Source organism: Oncorhynchus tshawytscha, linkage group LG01 (assembly GCF_018296145.1).
Source record: "Oncorhynchus tshawytscha isolate Ot180627B linkage group LG01, Otsh_v2.0, whole genome shotgun sequence".
In the NCBI taxonomy this organism is placed as follows: domain Eukaryota; kingdom Metazoa; phylum Chordata; class Actinopteri; order Salmoniformes; family Salmonidae; genus Oncorhynchus; species Oncorhynchus tshawytscha.
The window spans coordinates 57,410,541-57,427,009 of NC_056429.1; the positions used below are offsets into that span (position 1 = coordinate 57,410,541).

At 44.6% G+C, this 16,469-nt stretch overlaps 1 protein-coding gene across 6 annotated transcripts in view; it reads right to left on the reverse strand.

Annotated features, from left to right (window-relative positions):
• The window catches only part of LOC112253973 (Golgi-specific brefeldin A-resistance guanine nucleotide exchange factor 1), a 115,105-nt gene that overhangs the window by 22,890 nt on the left and 75,746 nt on the right, over positions 1-16,469 (reverse strand). For 2 of the 6 annotated variants that reach the window (XM_042323508.1, XM_042323501.1), the window contains exons 5-15: positions 14,835-14,953; positions 14,270-14,378; positions 13,763-13,823; positions 7,359-7,413; positions 3,620-3,767; positions 2,037-2,075; positions 1,505-1,695; positions 1,212-1,392; positions 762-973; positions 566-664; positions 217-411 (exon numbers count right to left, since the gene is read on the reverse strand). In XM_042323508.1, the coding sequence (XP_042179442.1) occupies positions 217-411; positions 566-664; positions 762-973; positions 1,212-1,392; positions 1,505-1,695; positions 2,037-2,075; positions 3,620-3,767; positions 7,359-7,413; positions 13,763-13,823; positions 14,270-14,378; positions 14,835-14,953 (1,409 nt within the window). The remainder of the gene's footprint in view (positions 1-216; positions 412-565; positions 665-761; positions 974-1,211; positions 1,393-1,504; positions 1,696-2,036; positions 2,076-3,619; positions 3,768-7,358; positions 7,414-13,762; positions 13,824-14,269; positions 14,379-14,834; positions 14,954-16,469) is intronic. The other 4 variants (XM_042323515.1, XM_042323517.1, XM_042323507.1 and 1 more) reach the window with 3 other exon arrangements.

The following is a 16,469-nucleotide window of genomic DNA, read 5'->3' on the forward strand; positions in this document are numbered from 1 at the left end:
GATCAACAAAAGAGAACAATGTTCCCCTGAAAATGAAAAGCATGGAGCGTGACAGTGTGCATCAAAAGGAAACAAATGAAGTATTACGCCTTGACTGAACGGGACAGTGGACACTCTCCTAATGCAGATTTTAGAAAGTAAACAAAACCCTAAGCTCTCCGGAGTGATCATCAAGTGAGTGTGAGTGGCCAGAGAACAGGCATCATCAGTTCCCACCTTGGAGAGCAGCTTGGTGAGGTCTTCAAACAGGTTTGAGCAGTAGAAGTCACAGTCATGATTGATGTAGAGCTCGGTGACGAAGCTGGGGATCCTCGAAAGCTGCACCAGGGCCTCCAGGGCCATCTCCTTCATCTCATAGGGCATCTTCATGTTCTCTGACGTGATGATGTCCATCAGCTTCTTCAGATACATCTGCAGAATGTGAGAAGGTGGTTAAGTTGGTCACTCTGTTCAGCTGCTGGTTTTTAAAATGACTCAGCTTGTGTGTGGTTGTGTCAAACTAGTCATTAGTGTGTGAACACTTGTGACAATATCAAATGCAAAGAAGATGAACACTCCCAAGTACCTCGAGCTGGAACTTCAAATGTCCTCGCATGCTCTCAAAGAGCAAGAAGCACGCTCGGATGGAGGCGGCATACAGGTTCATACGGTCCACACTTAGCAACTGAAATAGAAATAAACAACACGGTCGTTACCTTGTATTGTGTTGAACAGACGCAATAGAAGGCTCCCCTCCTGAACAAACCTGTGGTGTACAGTACCTGGAAGAGGTGTCTGCAGAGCTCGTCTTTGACCAGGCCCAGCAGTGACTGGTAGGGGGCGATGTGAGCCGCCTCCAGAGCCACGGTCAGCAACTGCAGGCCCATGTGCATCATGGCGTCCGTGTTGTGGCGGTCATGGGGGTTCGTCAGTGAGATGAGGAAGCGGAAGAGCTCCCGCAGACAGGGCAGGGAGTAGGGGATGAGAGCCGCGCCTGGGAGGTTAGGAAAATACAACATGACAGTTAGGAGAGGATTTAAAGCCATCATTTGGGTGAGACGCCAGGTTGGGGTGAGACACGGGATATAAAAGGAGACACGCAGAGACAAGTTGTGAGACATGGGTTGAGACGTGATGAGACATGAGGAGAGACATAAGGAGACACACAAGGTGAAATGCGAAGTGGAACAGGGTGAAATCCAAACAATGCTGGCGGTGGTGGGATGGCTCACCATCCTCACCGTCTCTCTGTGTTTGCTGTGGTGTGAAGCGGACTCCTCGGGGGTTGACATAGTCCATGTCATGTAATGAGGATGAGTCCGAATGCTCCGTCACAGATTCTCCGTCCTCCAGGACCTCAGGGATGGACTCCACCGAGGCTGACTGGGCATGCTCCACCTGCCTACACTCAGACTGGCATGGGAAACAGAAACATCAGAGTATGAACATTAATGAGCACGAACGAAGACTAGGAATATGCAAAAAGTGACATAACATAGCTGATTCCAGTGTCCCCCCCCCCCACCTGAGTGTACAGGTGTCCAGGCTCTGTGGAAGGGGTGGTGGCGGCAGAGCTGCTCTGGTCCAGGTCTGTCAGGTCCTCTCTGGAGGTGGCCTTGGAGCAGGTGTCCAGGCCACTGTCTGTGGGGATGGACATGGAGGAGGCCACGCTGTCTGAGACAGACAAACTATCCTGCTCAATGAATGGGACACCACCTGGTAGAAACACACAGACCTGTGTTAGCTACATAAGCATTTTTTGTTGAAGATTGTCTAGACTTATCCATGCCATTCATCTCTCTGCTTTAAAATGCATGACAGTATAAATGTTAATATATCTATGAGGTTTAAGTTTAATAGAAACATACAATGAAGCCCCCTTTGACCAAATATGATTTTCTAAGCTGTTCTGTACCGAAGAGGCATTTGTTATTGATGTGTGGCGGGCGGGGCATGCATTGATAATGTTTGATCAATTGTCTGTCTTCCGGTTATTACAACGCGGTCGACTTAGGGGTTCGAGTATCGGCCGACTGTCTGTGCCCTTCCTTAGTTACCTTCTATGTCTATCCCACCGATCTTGTTTCTAACACGGTCTGAAAAAACAATAAAATGTGTGAAAAGAAAATGTTCATAAACTCAACAACAACAAAAAAAGTCCCTTTTTCAGGGCCCTGCCTTTCACAGATAATTCGTAAGAATCTAAATAACTTCACAGATCTTCATTGTAAAGGGTTTAAACACTTTTTCCCCATGCTTGTTAAATTAACCATAAACAATTAATGAACATGCACCTGTGGAACGGTCGTTAAGACACTAACAGCTTACAGAAGGTAGGCAATTAAGGTCACAATTATGAAAACTTAGGACACTAAAGAGGCCTTTCTACTGACTCTGAAAAACACCAAAAGAAAGATGCCCAGGGTCCCTGCTCATCTGCGTGAACATGTCTTAGGCATGCTGCAAGGAGGCATGAAGACTGCAGATGTGGACAGGGAAATAAATCGCAATGTCCGTACTGTGAGACGCCTAAGATAGCGCTACAGGGAGACAGGACGGACAGCTGATCGTCCTCGCAGTGGCAGACCACGTGTAACAACACCTGCAAAGGATCAATACCTCCGTACATCACACCTGCGGGACAGGTACAGGATGGCTACAACAACTGCCCGAGTTACACCAGGAAAGCACAATCCCTCCATCAGTGCTCAGACTGTCCGCAAGAGGCTGAGAGAGACTGGACTGAGGGCTTGTAGGCCTGTTGTAAGGCAGGTCCTCACCAGATATCATCGGCGCCTATGGGCACAAACCCACCGTCGCTGGACCAGACAGGACTGGCAAAAAGTGCTTTTCACTGACGAGTCGCGGTTTTGTCTCACCTGGGGTGATGGTCGGATTCGCGTTTATCGTCGAAGGAATGAGCGTTACACCGAGGCCTGTACTCTGGAGTGGGATCGATTTGGAGGTGGAGGGTCCGTCATGGTCTGGGGCGGTGTGTCACAGCATCAACGGCCTGAACTTGTTGTCATCGCAGGCAATCTCAACGCTGTGCGTTACAGGGAAGACATCCTCCTCCCACATGTGGAACCCTTCCTGCAGGCTCATCCTGACATGACCCTTCAGAATGACAATGCAACCAGCAAAACTGCTCGTTCTGTGCGTGATTTCCTGCAAAACAGGAATGTCACTGTTCTGCCATGGCCAGCGAAGAGCCCAGATCTCAATCCCATTGAGCAAGTCTGGGACCTGTTGGATCGGAGGGTGAGGGCTAGGGCCATTCCCCCCAGAAATGTCCAGGAACTTGCAGGTGCCTTGGTGGAAGAGTGGGGTAACATCTCACAGCAAGAACTGGCAAATCTGGTGCAGTCGATGAGGAGATGCACTGCAGTACATAATGCAGCTGGTGGCCACACCAGATACTGACTGTTACTTTTGATTTTGACCCACCCTTTGTTCAGCAACACATTATTCCATATCTGTTAGTCACATGTCTGTGGAACTTGTTCAGTTTATGTCTCAGTTGTTGAATCTTGTTATGTTCATAAAAACATTTACACATGTTAAGATTGCTGAAAATAAACGCAGTTGACAGTGAGAGGACGTTTCTTTTTTTTGCTGAGTTTACAAGATTGAGTCTCACCAGAGAGGTTGTTGTTGCTGAGGGTGGTGGTAGGGGCCTGCTCCAATCCGCCCGAGGCACTTCGCACCATGTGGCGGGGGGGGTGGGGCGAACGCTTCTGCTTCTTCCACTTTGACGACTCACTCATCCCACCAGCACGCATCTTCAGCTAAAACCGGTAGAACACACACAGTCAGTACACAAATACACAAAACCACTGGCTGTGCTCTTGGCTAGAGGGTGTTGTAATATCATCATATATTGTACAGATGATGGTATCAGGTTAATCTTTTAAAGGTAATAGGATCCTTTTCCATACAGTATTTGGACAGTGCCCCAGTATAACACAGTCTTAAAACAGAAAGTCATACACAGACATCTGAAAAAACACACTGTTTACTAACAGATGAGATTGCATAGCAGTCACCCCAATGGCAAGATACAATATCTGTACGAAGGTGGAATAAGAAAATTCAACAAAAAGTCCCACAGGATTAAACACAAGAAACAAATTCAAGCAGCCACAATGAAAAAGGTCATGGCATGGTTTTGTTAGTGTACTCCAACACTTTATAATGAATCTAACTACATCAATACATATGCAAATTGTATTTTTTTTTTTTTTTTTTTTAAATCCCCTTAGCATTGTGTATGAATCTTTAGAAGTGGGTGGTTAGTGGGTTCAGAATAAGAGGACAGGAGGGGCAGGGAAGATGAGGAGGAGGGATGGTCATTCTCCCACTGAGTCACCAGTCATCTCCTTACCTGCACTCGTTTGTTTTTCCACAACATATTGTAAGCCTCAGGAGAGAAGGGGGCAGGTGCCCGTGATTAGTGATGGACGACATGTCAGCAGCAGCACACAGACAAGGAACTCACTCAGTGATGCATGGGGGGTTCAAACAGAGTACCATGCAAACCACACCGGGATTGGCTTGTTTGGGGAAGAGGGTAGCGGGTTACGGGGGGTCGACACAGGCAGGCTCCATACGGAGACATTCACAAATGAGCAGGCCAAACCAGACAGCACAGTGAAGGGCAGGCAATCAGACAGAACGGCAAACTTCACATTGTAACTGCTCAAGCTGACATTTTTTTGACATCCCAATCTCTATCTTGTCTTATTGCTGCAACTCCCCAACAGGCACGGAGGCGAAGGTCGAGTCATGCGTCCTTGGAAAAACACGACTCGCCAAACCGCACTTCTTAACACCGGCCGCTTAACCGGAAGCAGGCTGCACCAATGTGTCGGAGGAAACACTGTTCAACTGACGACCGGAGTCAGCCTGCAGGTGCCCAGCCCACCACAAGGAGTCGCTAGAGCGCAATGAGCCAAGTAAAGCTTTCCGGCCAAGCCCTCCCCTAACCCGGACGATGCTGAACCAATTCTGCGCTGCCCTATTGGACTCCCGATCACGGCCGGTTGTGATACAGCCCGGGATTGAACCCGGCTCTGTAGTGACGCCTCTAGCGCTGTGATGCAGTGCCTTAGACCGCTGCACCACTTCGGGAGGCCCCAAGCTGACATTTCTGTTGCCCATCAACATTTGTATTTGTACACATGGAGTCTAGGTTTGATGGGGTATGACTGTGAAATAAAAGTGTCACTTGTGTTCTTCTCTACGGTTTGTGGTATGAAGCTAAATCAGAAATGCCAGGGAAATGTCCAATCCAAGCCACACAATGCATACAGTGCATTCGGAAAGTATTCAGACCCCATTACTTTTCCCCCACATTGTTACATAACAGCCTGATTCTAAAATTGATTCAATTGTTTTCTTCCCCCCATCAATCTACACACAATTACAGCCTTGAGTCTCCGCGGGTATGACGCTACAAGCTTGGCACATCTGTATTTGGGGAGTTTCTCCCATTCTTCTCTGCAGATCCTCTCAAGCTCTGTCAGGTTGGATGGGGAGCATCGCTGCACAGCCATTTTCAGGTCTCTACAGAGATGTTCAAATCGGGTTCAAGTCCGGGCTCTGGCTGGACCACTATAGGATTTTCAAAGACATCCCGAAGACAGTCCTGCGTTGCCTTGGCTATGTGCTTCGGGCCATTGTCCATTTGGAAGGTAAAACCTTCGCCCCAGTCTGAGGTGCTGAGCTCTCTGGAGCAGGTTTTCATCAATGATCTCTCTGTACTTTGCTCCCTTCATCCTGACTAGTCTCCCAGTCCCTGCCGCATGAAAAACATCCCTATAGCATGATGCTGCCACCCCCATGCTTCAACTCAAGGATGGTGCCATGTTTCCTCCAGACGTGACGCCTGGCATTCAGGCCAAATAGTTTGATCTTGGTTTCATCAGACCTGAGAATTTTGTTTCTCATGGTCAGAGTCCTTTAGGTGCCTTTGGCAAACTCCAAGCGGGCTGTCATGTGCCTATTACTGAGTGGCTTCTGTCTGACCACCACCATAAAGGCCTGATTGTTGGAGTGCTGCGGAGACGGTTGTCCTTCTGGACACCATCTCCTGTCTCGGAGCCCTACGGACACATCCTTCGACATCATGGCTTGGTTTTTGCTCTGACATGCACTGTCAACTGTGGGATCTTATATAGACAGGTGTGTGCCTTTCCAAATTATGTCCAATCAATTGAATTTACCAAAGCAGTTTCCGTTTGCAGCGAACTCCAATCAAGTTGTAGAAACATCTCAGGGATGATCAATGGAAACAGGATGCACCTGAGCTCAATTTGGAGTTTCATAGCAAAGGGTTTGAATACTTATAAGGTATCGGTTTCTTATTTTTAATAAATTTGCAAACATTTCTAAAAACCTGTTTTCGCTTTGTCATTATGGGATATTGTGTGTAGATTGATGAGGAAAAGAAAAATGCATTTAACAGATTTTACAATAAGGCTGCAACGTAACAAAATGTGGATAGAGAGAAGGGGTCTGAATTCTTTCCAAATGCACTGTATATAGAAATGGGTATGAATACATGAACAGTCTGAAATAACGTAATTTGTCGTACAGCCTGAAACCATTAACCTGTATTTATTTTCATTTAAATTAAATCGAATTGAGTTTAGTGGGATAAAAATAAATAATCTAACCACAAAATAATGAAATGTCTTCTTAAGTTGTTAATAATTTGTGAAATCTATGTTGTAGAAATATGAAATTCCTTTAAACCCAGGTTACAAGAAAATGCTAAAATATCCCTAAAATGCACTCTCATGCATTCACTCCAGATAGCCATGCTACTCTGGCCTTTTTCAATGCAATCGTCGAGTGCCAATCGAAAGGTGTTTTTAACAAGTACCCTCTCTAAGCCCCTCTGATTGGTGTTTTTAGGCTGCTCTGTACAAATAAGATCCTGTGTGTTCAGGATACAGGATGGGATCTGTGGGAGGGAACACAGGCAAATATGCATTTTGTAAAGAGGAACTCAAATAAAATAAAAAATAAAAATGCAGCATTTAATGAGATGGTGGTGATATTGGGAAAAGCACGCCAACACAATGGTTGGAAGCAGAGGGAGGGAAAGGCATATTGGGTATGCAGTTGCAATTCTACATGTCAAGACAAGATATTATTATGATTGTTTTGACTGTTTCTTTTTGGCCGTGGGGGAGCAAAGTCCTAGCAAAAAGAGGTGTTGTTGCAGTGGACATCCCTGTAGAGTACAATGATTATTCACAGCACCATGGGGATGACAGGAACCAGGAGGAGAAAAGGGGAGGGGGTGATGCAAGAAAATCAGTCATAGCCAGACAGTACTGGCACATTCAATATTAAGCCTAATTTGATATTACCTTCTTCATGTTGGCGCCCACAAAACTTTTGGCCTCCTCTTTAAACTGGGGTAGTCTATAAAAAAAAAAAGAGGGGGGAATGTCAATTATCAGACTTATACATTCATTAATGTAGCTATGTGATACATTGCCCTGTCCTCTCCTCCCTCTACGTTGAGTTCCTGTGCCTTCTCAAACTCAACCGTCAATTCAAAGTCATTCATTCATCAGCCACCGTGAGTCGACAGGAAACCTGCTATCCACACCAACAAAGCAGTTTCCGTTTGCAGCGGATATTTGAAGTTGAGTCACTTTTATATGTAGAGCTAGAGCAATCAATCAAATGAAATGCAGTTATAAAACCCTTTTTACATCAGCAGTCGTCACAAAGTGCTTATAAAGAAACTGATCCTAAAACCCCAGAGAGTAAGCAATGCAGAAGCACAGAGGCCAGGAAAAACTCACTAGAAAGACTTGAACCCAGGAAGAAACCAGGCTCTAAGGGGTGGCCAGTCCTCTTCTGGCTGTGCCCAGTGGCGATTATAAGAGTACATGGCCATTAAGAGCACAGAAGGCGTGAAGCCCTTGCAAACTGTATGATACCAAAGGGCAGTACTTGAATATCGCAGTTTAGACTAACATGGAGACTCAATGTCATTAACGCCACACTGAAAATAAAATCTGTATTGTGTAACCACATGCATGTCAATATCCAAGCAGGGACAAAGAACGGAACATTGTTTGTCATCTTAGATGCAATTCAATTAAATCCCCCAAAGGCTTGCAGACAGTAAAATCAAAACAGCTGGTGTAGAAGTTGACAACTGCTAAACAAAGCTTGTTAAACTAACCAAAGCTCCATGAAAATAACCATAAACACAGAGAGACCAATGCTTATAAAGGCACAAGGCTGACAGAAGCAATCTGTCTGAAGGCCCTGCATTTCCATCCCGAACCCAGATGAGCTTCTCAGTGGCTTGACGAGATGAGCTGTCCAGCGTAATGTTTCTACTCCGCACACACTGTCCGAGGGCCCTGTGGTTTGTGGACTCTTGGGCTTTGCGGCGAATGAGATGTCACTGGCTACCACACACACACGGAGACGGGCCCCCCCCCCGACGTTAACTCTGCGTTAATAGAGTGTTGTCTTGCAAGCTCGATTATTGGATGATCTGTGAGTACAACAGATTAACATTCATAATACTTTCAGTTGGCAATCTAAGCCTCCTCCTGAGCACTCAATGAGATCCACTGCTCATTATGTCCAGGCTGCCCAAGGCTCTTACGTCTTTATTATGGATGAGCTGCGGACGGGTGGGGGCTGGGTGAGTGAGTGAGTCTACGTAATAGCCATCCTTAACGTACTCGCACGTTGTTGTGGGAAGGAGAGTTGTAATAACAGGCCTTCATTTTTTCACCATGGACGCACCGTTTATTTGACCTTTATTTAACGAGGCAAGTCAGTTAAGAACAAATGATCATTTTCAATGACGGCCTAGGAACAGTGGGTTAACTGTCTTGTTCAGGGGCAGAACGACTGATTCTTTACCTTGTCAGCTCGGGGACTCGATAATGCAAACTGTTGGTTACTAGTCCTAACGACTAGGCTACCTGCCGCTACGATGGCTGTCATTCATTTCTATTTGCATATCCGACAACTAGTAAACAGTGTTGTAAGAGATATGATAACAAGCTGCTGCAGTGCATGACACACAACTCCCAACGACGACACAAATACACAAAGAATGTCCTGATGGTGACTTAGCGATATCAACGGGCTCTACTGTGAAAGACACCACGTTTCTTAACAAATCCTGCATCAAAAAAGCCTCATCTGAGATCCATGCGCCTCCAAGAGAGAATTACACCGTGACTTTGTTTTGAGCTCTGTTTATTCTTGAGGTGGCGAGGGGGGGGCGTAATACATTTAGAGAATGAGACGACTCTATTCCGGCTGGTTTTATGATCATTTCTGGCAGGATTACTGGCCATGCTAATTCTGTGTGTGTTTATGGGGGAGACGCTCTTCCTCATCTATATGCAGATCATACAGTCTGGCGCACTGCAGGCTCATCCACTCGTCTGTGAGACGATGTGACTGGAAGTCTAATGTACGGGCCTCTGGGACAGGGGGTGGGGGGAGCGATGTGGCATGCTTCCCCACTATGCTGAAGTCGGTAGAGAATCATGTTATTGCATTAGTGGACCGGCGCCCTGTTGACCTCTGAATGCAGAGGGAAATTAAGACGCTAAGTGTCGCCGAATACGTTAATGTACAATGCCTTCAGAAAGTATTCACACATTTTGTTGTGTTACAAAGTGGGATTAAAATGGTTTTAATTGTCATTTTCTGTTAACGATCTACACAAAATACTCTGCAAGGTCAAAGTGGAAGAAAAATGACATTTGTAAAAAAAAATATAAAAAAAATAAAACACTAATATATCTTGATTAGATAAGTATTCAACCCCTTGAGTCTATACATGTCAGAATCACCTTTGGCAGTGATTACTGCTGTGAGTCTTTCTGGGTAAGTCTCTAAGAGCTTTCCACAACTGGATTGTGCAACATTTGCCCATTATTCTTTTCAAAAATCTTCAAGTAAAATTGGTTGTTGATCTTCACTAAACAACCATTTTCAGGTCTTGCCAAAGATTTTCAAACAGATTTAAGTCAAAACTGTAACTAGGCCACTCAGGAACATTTGGCCTTGCATTTTAGGTTATTGTCCTGCTAAAAGGTGTATTCACCTTCCAGTGTCTGGTGGAAAGCAGACAACCTGGTTGTCCTCTAGGATTTTGCCTATGCTTAGCTCCATTCCATTTTATTATTCTGGAAAAACTCACCAGTCAACGATTACAAAAATCCCATAACATAATGCAGCCATAGTTTAAAATATGGAGAGTGGTACTCAGTAATATGTTGTATTGGATTTGCACCAAACATAACACATTGTATTCCAGGATAAAAAGTGCATTTCTTTGTCACATTTTTTGCAGAATTACTTTAGTGCCTTGTTACAAAAACAGGACACATGTTTTGGAATATTTTTATTCTGTACAGGCTTCCTTTTCACTCTGTCAATTAGGTTAGTATTGTGGAGTAACTACAATGCTGTTGATCCAACCAGTTTTCTCCTATCACAGCCATTAAACACTAACTGTTTTAAAGTCACCATTGGCCTCATGGTGAAATCCCTGAGCGGTTTCCTTCCTCTCCGGCAACTGCGTTAGGAAGGACGCCTGTATCTTTGTAGTGACTGGGAGTATTGACACACCATCCAAAATGTAATAACTTCACCACGCTCAAAGGGATATTCAATGTCTGCTTTTTTTCTTAATCTACAAATGCGAGGCATTGGTCTTCCTGGTTGAATCCGTGTTTGAAATTCACTGTTCAACTGAGGGACCTTACAGAAAATTGTTTGCGTTGGTTACAGAGACAAGGTAGTTATTTAAAAATATATATGTTTAACACTATTATAGCACACAGTGAGTGTCCATGTAACTTATTATGTGACTTGTTAAGTTAACTCCTGAACTTACACTATACAGTGCATTCGGAAAGTATTCCTAATTAAATCTACACACAATACCACATGAGAATTCAAAATACGTTTTAAAAATCTTTTTAAAATTAAATAAGTATTCAGACCCTTTACTTAGTTAAAGCACCTTCGGCAGCGATAACAGCCTTGAGGTATGACCTTGAGGTATGAACCTTCGCCTCAGTCTGAGGTCTTGTGTGCTCTGGAGCAGGTTTTCATCAAGGATCTCTGTACTTTGCTCCCTTCATCTTTCCCTCAATCCTGAATAGTCTCCCAGTCACTGCCACTGAAAAACATCCCCATAGCATGATGCTGTCACCACCATGCTTCACCACAGGGATGGTGCCATGTTTCCTCCAGACGTGCCGCTTGACATTCAGGCCAAAGAGTTCAATCTTGGTTTCATCAGACCAGAGAATCTTGTTTCTCATGGTCAGAGTCCTTTTGGCAAACTCCAAGCGAGCTGTTATTTGCCTTTTACTGAAGACTGGCTTCCGTCTGACCACTACCATAAAGGCCTGATTGGTGGAGTGCTGCTGAGATGGTTGTCCTTCTGGAAGGTTCTCCTATCTCCACAGAGGAACTCTGGAGCTCTGTCAGAGTGACCATGAAGCTCTAGGAAGAGTCTTGGTTGTTCCAAACTTCTTCCATTTAAGAATGGAGACCACTGTGTTCCTGGGGACCTTCAATGCTGCAGACATTTTTTGGTACCCTTCCCCAAATCTGTGATTTGACCCAATCCTGTCATCTCGGAGCTCTACAGACAATTCCTTCAACCTCATGGATGATCAATGGAAACAGGATGCACCTGAGCTCAATTTCAAGTCTCATAGCAAAGGGTCTGAATACTTATGTAAATAAGGTATGTTTTTTAAATATTTTTTTTATGTGCAAACATTTCTAAAAACCTTTTTTGCTTCATCATTATTGGGTATTGTTTGTAGATTGATGAGGAAATGTTTATTTAATGTTTATTTAATCCACTTTCGAATAAGGCTGTGGAAAAAGTCAAGGGGGCTGAATACAAAAGTACAAAAAATATATACAAAAGTATGTGGACACTCCTTCATATTAGTGGATTCGTCCATTTCAGCAACCCCCGTTGCTGACGGGTGTATAAAATCGAGCACACAGCCATGCAATCTCCAAAGACAAACATTGACAGTAGAATGGCCTTACTGAAGAGCTTCGTGACTTTCAACATGGCACCATAATAGGATGCCACCTTTCCAACAAACCAGTTCATCAAATTTCTGCCCTGCTAGAGCTGCTCCGGTCAACTTTAACTGCTGTTATTTTGAAGTGGAAACTTTTAGAAGTAACAACAGCTCAGCTGTGAAGTGGTAGCTCACACAAGCTCACAGAATATGACCGCCATGTGCTGAAGTGTGTAGTGCGTAAAAATCCCCTGTCCTCGGTTGCAACACAGCACAAGAGAGGTTCGTCGGGAGATTCATGAAATGGGTTTCCATGGCCGAGCAGCCACACATAAGCTTAAGATCATCATGTGCAATGCCAACCGTCAGCTGGAGTGGTGTAAAGCTCACCACCATTAGACTCTGGAGCAGTGGAAACGTGCTCTCTGGCAGTTCGACTGACAAATCTGAGTTTGGCGGATGCCAGGAGAACACTACCTAGTGCCAACTGTAAAGTTTGGTGGAGGAGGAATAATGGTTTGTGGCTGTTTTTCATGGTTTGGGATAAGACCCTTAGTTCCGCTGAATGGAAATCTTAACGCTACAGCATACAATGACATTCTAGACGATTCTGTGCTTCCAACTTTGGGGCAACAGTTTGGGTAAGGCCCTTTCCTGTTTCGGCATGACAATGCCCCCGTGCACAAAGCGAGGTCCAAACAGAAATGGTTTGTCGAGATCGGTCTGGAAGAACTTGACTAGCCTGCACAGAGCCCTGACCTCAACCCCATCAAACACCTTTGGGGTGAATTGGAACGGCGACTGTGAGCCACACCTAATCGCCCAACATCAGTGCCCGACCTCACTAAGGCTAGTGGCTGAATGTGAAGTCCCTGCACTAATGTTCCAACATCTAGTGGAAAGCCTTCCCAGAATAGTGGAGGCGGTTATAGCAGCAAAAGAGGGACCAACTCCATTTTAATGCCCATAATTTTGGAATGAGATGTTCGACGAGCAGGTGTCCAGATACTTTTGGTCATGTAGTGTATTTAGGCTTGCAATAAAAAAGGGGTTAAATACATAGACTCAAGACAATTCAGCTTTTCATTTTTATGGATTTATAAAAATGTAAAGAAAACAAACATTATTCCACTATCATTATGGGGTATTGTGTGTAGGCCAGTGACAAAATCTCAATTTAATACATTTTAAATTCAAGCTGTAACAACAAAATGTGGAAAAAGTCAAGGGGTATGAAAACATTCTGAAGGCATTGTATTTAATGATAATTCCAATTGAGGCTTGACAGGGATTATACCATTATTAGTAGATGGTAAACTGACTTTTGCATAAAAAAGCTTGAATGATTATCATTGGCGCTTTAACATGGTCGTTTACAGAGCCAATGGCTCACACGTCTGATGACGAGGACTGGGATTTTCAGTTGGAGTTTAAGTTCACCAAATGACCTTCATACTAAAAAGTCAGACATTGATTATGAAGCAACTTGTAAAATTAAACAGACTTGTAATTTACACACAGCACAGTGAGGTAAGCCCTAACCCTACAACTTCCCCTCCCAGTGGTTTTCATGGTAGGCGCTCTAATCCAATATCCTAATTGAAAGGGTTCTCTATAGACAAACTGGAAGTTAATTTCCTGAAGTTTTCCAGTCCCAGTGTACGGTATGGAGGCTTGGGCTTGTCTCACACACACATATATCTCCCCACCCTTCCCGTTACCTGGAAAACAGCAGCTGCACCATGTCCACCAGTGTGTGTTCGGCTGATTTCCTCAGGAGCTCTGTGGAGAGGGCAAAACAAACAGAGGAGGTGCCATTAGAGCTCAGAGGACAAGAGGAAAGAGGCCAGGCTGGGACCTCTTGTATGTCTATGTTTGGCCTGGATAAGGAGGGCATTTTATTAAAGCACAGCTCAGGGACTGAGGGAGGGTTGGGGGGTAAGGGGGGGGTTAGTACTACTACTACTAACGCCTGAAGGTCTGGAGGGGGTGAGAGTTGTAGTTGAATGGTAGAGCTCATCAAAATGTTAGGCTGGAGTGATGAGGATTCTGGAGGCCATGGAAGCTAAATGTGAGAATCAGGTTCATATCCATGAGTTCCAGAATTTTTCCCTTGGAAAAGCTTCATAAAATACAGCTGTGTGTCTTTCTAGCAAAGCATGTGGACTAGCTGCAGTTCCTTCCAGGTGCATCAATCACTGGGAGAATTACTGAAATGGAGAACTCACCGCTGAGGCGCATCTCGAAGCAGATGCGGAAACACGACTGCATGATCTCACACACAGACTCGTTGGTCAGGTGGGCTCCTACGGGCGTGAGCAGCAAAGTCCTCAGGACCTGTCAAGGTAGAGACAGTGTGTATACATGCGAGTGTGTGCATGCGTAACATTCAGGGTTGCCACCTCAGTTCCACATGGGCTTTTACGAGCAGAGGAGGACGAGCTCATTGTAATGGCTGGAATGGAATGTTCGGAATCAAACACATGGAAACCCCATTTGACACCGTCCATTTATTCTATTCCAGCCATTACAACGAGCCCATCCTCCTACAGCTCCTCCCACCAGCCTCCTCTGTTTACGAGGTATGCCATCATACAGTAAATGTTCAACCTCAAAGGGAATCCAGCCAGGGTATTCATGCATGTAATACACTTGTAGAAAGTATCAAATGACAACCCATTCCCCATATAGTGCAGTGTCTAATATGTGCACTACTGTAAACTGGGAAAAGGGTGACATTTGAGATGGAGGCCTCGAGCTTGTTTGATTGATGATCGTCTGGTGCATGTTTACCTGTAGGATTTTCATGAGCACTACTTCATCGCTGGCGGGGTCCGTCCCTACGAATCTGGCGTGTGTGACGGCATCCGCCATGTTCTCGATAGCCTCCGCCGCCGCCTCGTGGTTAGCATCTGCACAGATAACAAGATGGCCAATGTGATAATCTCCTTAGAAATCAGCGGACATTTCTTTTTAAACCTTACACTGCTCATTCAAGCCTCAAGTCTGCCAAGTTTCACTCAGCTGAATTTAAGTGACAACTCCATTTGGAACTGTGTGAGGCACACGACAATGTTCAAATATGGATAGCATTGTCATTCAAAACAAGATAGAACAGAGGAAGTTAAATAATTGTTAGCCGCTAGCAAGTGTTGCAGTATCCCCTGCATGGAGGCCAGTTCAAAACAGGCAAGTCAAGGAGGTTATTATTGAGAGGAATGCACATTGATATCGCCATCTTCTTACCAGATGTCAATACTGTGCAACAAGGCAATCTGTGAAACGTTTGATGTTAAGGAAACCCTTATGGATGGCCTTCAACCTCGAAACGAACATACCTGTGTGGCAGACATTGTTTTCCAGACCAACTAAACCACTATTCTGTTCCGATATGATCAATGAGGACACATTTTTGTCATCTGAGCTATTGAATAATTAAAATAGGAAAAATTCCAAGTAAAAGACCTAGTGTCGCTCCACCTCAAAAAGCACAAGGAAGAGGATTTTGACAGTCTATTGACAAGGTATGACAACACTCCATGTGTTGGCTTTGTTGTCCATTGTTTCAAATGCTAACTTTTTAGCATGTGTCACAAATCCAATGCAAATCAATGGTACCTATATTGGCATTTTCACACTTCATGTCCAACAACTTCAAAGGCCGTGGTTGGCTTTTGACAATTTCTTAGGATTCCTCATGTTCTCAATGTTTGAAAAAGGTTTGGTCCAAATCGGATGTTAGGTACAATATTTATTGAATATTTAATCATTTCTATACATTAAAATAGCCAATTTGTGTGCAATCAATTAGCTTAATTTCTCAGAGATCAAGTTATATATTTCAAAAAAATGTTGTGGAATGCTAATTTGACCTGTTTCTAGCCACAGAAATGATTTCAGAACAATCTGAGATGGGGGGGTGTCATGGCTTGTTGAAATGACATGGAACGTCCCCATGCTAACGCAAGAGGGGAAACAAAACTTTCTAGGAGTGCATCATTACATGAATGCATGTTTAATGCACAGACAGCTGTTGTCAAACAGATAATGCAGAGGACAGGTTTTCTGACAAGTGATAGCACTGCATGATTGGACTGTCGAGCCAATAAGTCTTACATCTGATGGTCACACACACACACAATCTAGCATGGTCCATCCAGAAGGTCCTTCAAAGCCTGGAGATCTGATCACCAAATGTGGCCTTTTGTGGGTCGTGCTGGCCAATTGGCTGTCTAGGCAACAGGAGCTAGTGTTTTGAAACCCAACAAGGCCAGGCAGCGGCCTGGAGCCAGCATGTTTTTCTTTCCCATCGCTCTTAAAGGAGCATTTCATTAACTTGGCCTAATAAGCAGAGAGCATACTAGGGGGAGGAGAGGGATAACAAGTGAAAGCCTTTCCAGGTAGAGGTCTGATGCCACACAACATTCT